The 9,331-nt window shown below is 38.4% G+C and overlaps 1 protein-coding gene across 2 annotated transcripts in view; it reads left to right on the top strand.

The window, feature by feature from the left end:
• The first annotated feature begins 2,681 nt into the window (after window positions 1–2,681).
• nfatc1 (nuclear factor of activated T cells 1) overlaps window positions 2,682–9,331 on the top strand; it is a 53,036-nt gene continuing 46,386 nt past the window's right edge. Inside the window, exon 1 of one of the 2 annotated variants that reach the window (XM_056250700.1) lies at window positions 2,682–2,814. Coding sequence is in view for 1 of the 2 variants with exons in the window: in XM_056250699.1 (XP_056106674.1) it covers window positions 7,608–7,626 (19 nt within the window). In the remaining variant the exon portion in view is untranslated. Of the gene's footprint in view, window positions 2,815–7,255; window positions 7,627–9,331 lie in introns of those variants that run through there. The other variant, XM_056250699.1, reaches the window with a different exon arrangement.

Below are 9,331 nucleotides of genomic sequence, written 5' to 3'. Positions count from 1 at the left end.
GACCCAAATCCGCTGCACGTGCCTGTATAGTCTCCACCCTTTGATGTGTTTGTGCGCTGGACATTTCCGCAGAGGTTGTGGGGCAGTTGTGTTGTTTTATCAGCCACATGTGGGGCACAACACGCGTCACACTGTTTTTCTACTGTCTCTAGAGTGTCTGTTTTTCCAAAGCATTGTGTTTCCTGTAGGTGGACACAGATTTGGGATACTCCTTTAGCTAAGCACTTTCTGTTGATGAAAACCTTCAGCTGTATTTGTCAGCAATTATTTCTACAGTGAAAAGTCATCTATCTATCTATCTATCTATCTATCTATCTATCTATCTATCTATCTGTCTGTCTGTCTGTCTGTCTGTCTGTCTGTCTGTCTGTCTGTCTGTCTATCTATCTATCTATCTATCTATCTATCTATCTATCTATCTATCTATCTATCTATCTATCTATCTGTCTATCTGTCTGTCTGTCTGTCTGTCTGTCTGTCTGTCTGTCTGTCTGTCTGTCTGTCTGTCTGTCTGTCTGTCTGTCTGTCTGTCTGTCTGTCTGTCTGTCTGTCTGTCTGTCTATATATTGGTCTGTCTGTGTGTCTATCTATCTATCTATCTATCTATCTGTCTGTCGTTGTATCTGTCTGTCTGTCTGTCATTCTATGTATATATTGGTCTGTCTGTCGTTCTATCTATATATTTGTCTGTCTGTCATTCTATCTATATATTGGTCTGTCTGTCTGTCTGTCTATCTATCTATCTGTCTGTCTGTCATTCTATCTATATATTGGTCTGTCTGTCTGTGTGTCTGTCTGTCTGTCTGTCTGTCGTTCTATCTATATATTGTTCTGTCTGTCATTCTATATATCTGTCTGTCTGTCTATCTATCAATTTTTCTGTCTGTCTGACCATCTATCTAGCTGTGTATCTATCATACTACAATGTATCGTTCTATCTATCTACATATCATTCTGTCTGTCATTATATTTATCTATCTATCTGTCTGTCTATTTATCTGTCTGTCTGACCATCTATCTGTCTGTCTGTCTATCTTACTGACCATCTATCTATCGTTCTGTCTGTCTATCTATCTATCTGTCTGTCATTTTATCTATCTATCTGTCTGTCTGTCAGACCATCTCTATATATCTATCGTTCTATTGTTCTTTCTATAGCGTTCTGTCTGTCATTCTATCTATCTATCTGTCTGTCTATATCATTTTTTCTGTCTGTCTGACCATCTATCTAGCTGTGTATCTATCATACTACAATGTATCGTTCTATCTATCTACATATCATTCTGTCTGTCATTATATTTATCTATCTATCTGTCTGTCTGACCATCTATCTGTCTGTCTGTCTATGGTAAATGGACTGCATTTATTTAGCGCTTTCACAGACCCAATGGCCACCAAAGCGCTTTACAATTTGCCTCACATTCACCCATTCACTCACTCATTCATACACCGACGGGCAACGGCAGCCATGCAAGGCGCCATCCAGCTCGTCGGGAGCAGCTGGGGTTAGGTGTCTTGCTCATGGACACCTCGACACTTGGTCAGGTGGAACCGAGGATTGAACCACCAACCTTCCGGTTTGTAGACAACCAACATAATTGGTTGTCTATCTTACTGACCATCTATCTATCTATCTATCTATCTATCTATCTATCTATCTATCTATCTATCTATCTATCTATCTATCTATCTATCTATCTATCTATCTATCTATCTATCTATCTATCTATCTATCTATCTATCTATCTATCTATCTATCTATCTATCTATCTATCTATCTATCTATCTATCTATCTATCTGTCATTCTATCTATTGTTCTGTCTGTCTTTCATTCTATGTATCAATCTATCTGTACTTTAAAAATGTTTTGTTTTGTGATGTTAAAATGCTTCAGAATTCTTCTCAGGCAAGCCTGAGAAGGTCTATATGTTTTAACGATTTGGTGTAATTATTTTTGCCGAGTTTACTGAGTCACATGAAAGTTGGGGAATGTATTTTCAAGGGCAGCATTTGCTCAATACCACTCTCTTAAAAATCTATTGAAATGACTTTCCTGCCATTTGTTGCTCAACTCGCTGTGTTGTTGATAAGTTAGTCACTGTTGTGTCTGGACCCCACAGTGGAGCTCTGGGCAGAGGGTCTGTGTTTGCTCACTCAGCCTGTGGGAGCCAATGAAATCCCACCCCTCTGGAACACAGCCACAGTTGCCCGGCAACAACCTTACACAACAGGAAACAGACTTGGGGATTCCGTCACTGAGCCGAGTCAAAGAGAGCATTCAGTGGAGACAGGAAGCCCCAAGGTACAGCGGGGGGCAGTTCTATAACCAAGGCCATGTCATGTAAATACCACCTCAAATTGCTGTTGCTGTTTCTACTTTAAGCATTTTATATGTTCATCAGCTTACTTTTAAATGTGGTCTGGGTTTTATGACATGGACTCATAAGGCACATCGTAAAAAGGCTAAAATAACACATTTGATTACAATCCCATTGTGACGTAAAAAACAACAACATGCTTTTCTTGTTCTGCATTATCGTCTTCGCATAGTTTTAGCCATGGTCACATTTAAAACATGATACGTATTTTCAGTTGCTCATGGAGCCCTAGTCATCTGAAATTCAACTTCTGCATCCAAACCTGGTTTTATCTGTTTTATCTATTAAGGAAAAGGGGAAGAAAGAAAAAAAAGCTGGAACCTTGAGGTCTTTTCCAGAAGACCACCATCAAATCAGCGTCATTCCCAGTATACTCACCCACAAATATGATGATGAGCCCTGCCAGCCAGACGGAATAGTGACTTGTAAGAAGAGGTGAGTAGACCTATGACATCAATGACTCCCCCTTTCTTGACCAATCACGGCACAGACAGAGGAACGGTTTGGGTGCACATGGCGGTTGAATGTGGTTTTGGTTTATTTTAACAACTTTTAAACGCTGACACATCATTAGTGATGCACATGCTTATTATGATTCATGCCATTGTTATGAGTGTGCAGCCTTTTTTAAACATCTCCGAGACAGACAATTCAACATCTGTGGCATTAGTTATGGACTCATGTTACATTGTCCCTAATGTCTTTGCCATCTGTGGCGTGCCATGCGTTGATGCATATATTGCGTTATAGCACATTGCCGCCCATGTATCCTGTTTGGAAACATAATTTGTCATTTGTGTATTCTTGAAAACCTTATAGAGTAAACAGCAGTGCATCATGTTGACACACGAGCCAAGCTAACTGCATTATCACTCATTGTATTATCATTATCATTAGCGTTAGTAGTTCTTGAAGTCATAAAGTCACTGCCACTCCTGGACATAGCAGTTAATAAGGTGTCTTTCGAATATAAATGAGAAATGTATGGCTACATTTTAAAGTCCCAGTGTTGTAGTGCGAGTAAACTGGCTGACCTGCCTTTGTGGGCGTCTAATCAATTATTCATCTGGTCTCTAGATTGGTCAGTCACGCCATCCAGATTGGTCAGTCACGCCATCCAGTGGTCTGATATTCACTGTCGCTAGCGTGATTCCCCAATCATAAAGCGCAAACCCGCCAAGCTGGCGATTCTAAAGATTTCATGGCCCATGTTAATCCCTTCCTTAAACCCTAACCTTAACCTCAGTATAGCAAATCCTGATAGAAAGAATTACTGTTTGATGTTATCTCTCATCTATGATTTTTCTGAACTACGCCTATGGAGTCGGAACTTTTCTTGACAGGTGACTGTGAATTGACCAATGAAATCTGGTGGGCGGGGTTTGCAGCACGGGTTTTCGTATGCATCTGGAGGCATCTAAAGCCTTTGGCTGTGTCCGAAATCACTCCACACCTAATATAGTGCATTATTTGAAGGCACAGCCTTTTGTAGTGGTTTCCGAAACAATAGTGCACATTATTGAATGCACTCATTTAGTCCCATAATGCACCGCAATAACAAGTGTGCAACCCATACACTCAGCTAATACCAACCACTGTGAACATTGCACTGAATTCCCATGTCTTTTTAGAAGATGGTATTCAAATGATCTCGGGTGACTTCAGTTAATTTTAGTAATATTGTTTCAGTGTTTTATAGTATAGCCTACATTTTTCTTTGGTTTTTCTTTGATTTTTCAGAAGCTTTAATGTAATTCACGGGTACACTGAAAAAAATATTTTTTAAGATTATTAGAGTATGTTTTACAAGAAAAAGCTATTTCAGTCTTTCTATTTCAAAAAGTCACATTTAATTGAATGGTACTTGATATTTCTTTGTAATTATTTGAGAAAATTGATTCAAAGTAAATCCTACAGCCACATTTTTACAGTGTGAAATAATAAAACTACGGAGCCCTGCACATGACATGCAAAAAAATCGTGTGCACAATTTAATTTGTTCCCTCGATTTGCTAAATTGTGCAGACGATTTACTAATTTGTTCCATCAATCTATAAATCGTGCGCACGATATAGCAAATCAATGGAACGAAATAGTAAACCATGGTCACAATTTATAAATTGAGGGAACAAATTAGTAAACCGTGTGCTGGATTTAGCGTATTTTTCCTGCATGTCATGTGTGGGGCTCCGTATAAAACAATTCAAAACTTAAATCAATATTTCATGTCCATGTCTTTACTTATTTGCTAATTAGCCATAGGTTTTGTGTTCAGTCATTGCATACACTCTAACAAATGCAGGGTTGTTTCAACCCTAATGTGGGTCAAATATGGACAAACCCAGCCGTTGGGTTCCATTTTTTTAATTAAAATGTTTAACCCAACGGTTGGGTTTGTCCATATTTGACCCAAATTTTTATTAAAACAACCCTGCATTTGTTAGAGTGTACAGTTTAATAATGCTGCTGTAAGTTTAGATTTTTAAATCCAGTAACATAGACAACAAAAAGTCTTTGTAGGGACTAAAATACACCAGGTTTTTGGCGTATACTGCAAAGCTGAGGTGAACAAAATATCCGGAACTGTCCGGCTGTTGCTTAAAAACCCTTGCCCTCAACAACGGGCAGACAGAGTGGAAAAACTACAGGCCAACTGACGTAGAACTCGGCGCACGTCAATCAGCACTGTTAGTGCTATTTATTACCTTCAGCCTGGAAGCTGTGTTAACTGCGGCACGAAGCTTGCTTTCACATAGCTGGGGAGGACAGGGAGGCCCTGCCCACATCCCCTCAAGCCCACTTAGGGCCCCTAACCAGTGGGTGAGAGCTTTCCATGAGGTCAAACAAATACATTTGACCCACAGAACAGCAGGAGAGAGAGGACTGTAAGCGAGGGTAATGGCACAATTACCATGTTCCCATGATGAAAGAAACAGCTAGTGTTTCATAAATGCACTAATTCCTGATGCAATTATATATCATCCTGTGCGTGTGGGGTGAAGGCTATTTGGCTCCCTTTTGTTACTCGACCTGGATGAATTCTTGGTGGGGGCAAACACTATGCAGCTACTTCAAAACATGCCCATGTCATTAGAGAGCTTGCAATGCTCAGCCACGTAAAAAAAAGAAGCTATTTTTTGCCTAATGAGAAGACCATACTGTATTTGCAGTATCTGACTTATCTTTCTTTAACATACATTAAAATCATACATCGTTTAGGGTTAGGGTTAATTGCATGTGAATCTTTTTCACGCATGAATACTAAAAAAAGCAAATAGTATGAGAACCCTTTACATTGATGCAAACATTTGCCAACATTTCTTGGCTTCAAAAAAAGTCCTGGATGATTTCCGATGACGCAGCGAATCGCGCCCCACTGGAAAATTGTCAAAACCGAAATCATAGTTGCCCGAGCTGCCAACAGCATCTTGTGATTTTCAGATCCCATTTCCCTGCACTGTGATGTCCTAAAAAAAACAACTGGAGCTGCAAGTCTGTTTATTCAATCACTATCAACGCACTGCTGTTGCTACGCGATGATCCGTCTATTGATGGGACAAAAGAAATAATTAACATGATAATGGTTTCTTTAACTGCCTTTGTTTTCAAAACGGCCACATTTGATTTCCAGTAGATGCACATGTGCACACACTGGCTCTTTCACTTTGCATTTCAGCTATGGATCTTAGTTAGGGTAACGCCATATTTAATTTTTGATATGAATGAAAACCAGGCTGTGAGAGATCGAATTACAATGGATTTCAATGGATTTTTGTTTAACAACATACCAATTGTTAAGCTGAGGAAACGGAAACTGAAAAACTTTCCGTAGACAAACTCCATGAAACAGTTTCAAAAGTTGTGAAAATTATGTGAACTAGGACCTTTGTACAGTGTAAAGACTTCAAGTCTATTCCTCACAGCCTGGTTTTCATCCGTGTTGAATTCAATATGGCATCTAACCTGAAAAAGATTTGTATGTGAATCGTTAATTTGAATCGGTTCTTCTAAATGAACCTCTGCACAAAACTGGTCTAAAAAGATGTTTACACAAATCAGACTAAACAAATTAACAAATCAGACTGAATCGGTAACAGAGCGCTCTGGAGTTTTAAAATAATGATTGCGTGCTGAGCTTACATGTCTAACTTGCAATGATTCTGGTTTATATGTGGTTAGCGCAACAAAACTCTCTGAACTGAAAGCTGTCTCTTTTGATGTAATTACCCGAGGACCAATGAAAAAACTAATGAGGTGAAAAGTAGGTTTACTAAAAGAAATGTTGACAATAACAAAAACTTAAACATAGGCCTATGACTTTATAATAAAACACAATTGGGTTTAATTAATAAGTATTTTAGTAGCCCAAAACATTTCAGTCAATAGATTTTAGTAGCTAGTATTATAGGCCTACAAGTGACTTTTTGATTTTAAATGAGCTAAATCATTGCTGCAACTGGGGAATAATTTTACATCTTTTTAAAATAACCTGCTATATCCCAACAAAATCATACTAAACAGTAATATTTACCTTTATATGACTCTACTGGAACGTTTTAGAGAATGTAATATCCAATGCCAGGAGGTTGGGGATATATTAAACACCCGTTGAATCATTTTTAATTAAACCGGTTCTTTAAAACAAACTGTTCGAAAGAACCGATTCTCTGAAATGAGTTGGACTTCACTAGCAGATGCGCATGCGCATACGGCCGACTCTTTTGCCTTGGGTTTCAACAACGGCTCCACATCTGGAAATGTTGCGAGGAGAGAATCCCTCTTCATCTGCCGTTGAGCTTGAGACGTGGTGCCTGCGTCACTCCATGGAGGGGCGGGGCTTCTCGGAGGTGTTTCCCGGCTTTATATAGATACAGAGACCTTTCCATCGCAAAGCAGTGCGTCACCAGAACCCCTGGAAACTAACATGCAAGTCCAGAATAGAAAATATAACGAGTTAGAGAAACTGAATTAAAATAAGATTAATACATTTTTTGCGTTGTAATTGCATGCGCTTTTAAAGTGCTGTCTATCAAATCATTTGAGCTTTCAAATAACTTACAGTTTTTTTCGTGACTGGAATACACCTTTATTGCGGTAGAAGTGAACATTTTTATCACAGATATCTGGAGTCATCCTTATACTGGGACATAACACGTTGATCGGACACTGTTGTGCTTTTTGGGAAAGTGCGTTGAACTTGGTGTGAGTTCACTAGACACTTCGCAAGCATGAAATCGGCAGAGGAAGGTAACGTATACGAAGATTAAATGCACGTACTTACACTCTCGTATTTCACTCGAACGTGTTTCTGTATCATTATTAGGTCTATAATATTAGCCTAATATTATCGAACCGTCATAATAATGGATGCACGTTTGCTTATGAGTTTACCTGTAGTGAATGAAAAAAAAAATCTACGACTCGTGCACTCACCATTATCTGTTACTAAGGGAGACTGGGGAGTGTTGTTACACTCTCTAACGCGATCTCGTTCAATTCCATGGCTCTCCAACTTTGACATAACGTTCCCAGATTTGTCTGCTACAAATTAAAGTAATTTAGAAATATACAGCATGTTCCCAAACTGTGTAAATGAATGTCAAATACAAAGACTGCTGTTGTAAACAACCTCACCAAAGAGGTGAGTTGTAACAGTAGTTGGGGTAGGTAACACCGATAGAAAATATAGACATTTCACTAGTTATAATTATTATAGCATATCTTATCACTACCCCAAATTATATATGAATGAATAATTTATTTATTTTCTTTCTTTTTCCTCTTCAGAACATGATCATTAGTACCAGGACATATTTTAACAAGAAGATAATAAGAACAAAATCTCAGCATGTTCAAAAGAAAAGAAAAAATATAGAAAAAAAAAATCAAATATATATATAGCAAATAAAATACAAAAACAAGTATAGGAATAGGATAACAATTCTAAACCTGTATTGTCTAATTTCTGTGCAATCTTTGTGTGTCCATTAGGACTTTGGAAAGTTGTTACAACCCTCCCCATGTATGATTTGATGATGTATTTCATCCAGTAGTAGCTCATTTCTGAATGGTCATTGGTGGTTACAGCTCAACCTGTGATCAGTTTGGTGAAATTGAAGTTATTTGTTATTCAGTCAATGGACTGAATGAGTTTTCCTTAGTTTAAGAGACTGCAGAAGGGAGTGGTGGGCCGGACGAAGATGAATAAGGAGGGACGTTATTTAGATTGTGGCTTTTTGCATCCCTCTCTTTGCAGCAAATGTGCATTTTGCAAGATAACTTAGATTATAGTTCATAATGACAGCTCTACTAAAACAAAACCAGTTATCATATTTTTGGCTGAAAAATAATAGTAACTTAAACCAGCTTTAAGATGGTTTCCTGGTCCTAACTGGTTTAAGATGGTATCGCAGGTTGTTTAGCTGGTCTACAAGCTGGTCTTCGAACCTGACCTGCTGAAAAGTGCCTAAAACCACTTTAAATCCAGCCAACAGACCATCATAACATGGCTGGGAGACTAGAAAACCTGCTTAAGCTGATTTAAGGTGTTTTGTTTCAGCAGGGTTACTAATGTACTTTTAGTAATCAGTAATTTAGTACTTTTATTTATTTTTTAAGCTATCAGAATCACATGGTGTATACTTCCGGCTTGCTTACAAAAATCTAATATGTAGTTGTTAACTTGATTCAAAAACGATACATACATTAGGGATACATTAGCATGCTATCAGTATCCAGGGTGCTTTGTTGCGCTGTGGTCACATTTTCAAGTATCCGTGTTTTTAATCGTCCTCTAAAGTAGCGAGAAATCATTGCAAATTTTATTGCAAGCAGAGCCAGTAGTGACTGTGAGCCAGTTTGGGCTAACTTACATTACATATATTTCCACCAGGTTGGACTGACTGACTACAGTGGCTCACTCAACTCAACAGCATTTTTTTTTCCTTTTTGC

The sequence above is a fragment of the Rhinichthys klamathensis genome, unplaced genomic scaffold (assembly GCF_029890125.1).
Source record: "Rhinichthys klamathensis goyatoka isolate OS25496 unplaced genomic scaffold, OSU_Roscu_1.1 h1tg000073l_1, whole genome shotgun sequence".
Classification (NCBI taxonomy): domain Eukaryota; kingdom Metazoa; phylum Chordata; class Actinopteri; order Cypriniformes; family Leuciscidae; genus Rhinichthys; species Rhinichthys klamathensis.
Note: the sequence above shows the minus strand (reverse complement) of the source record. Positions and strands in the feature narration are given on the sequence as shown.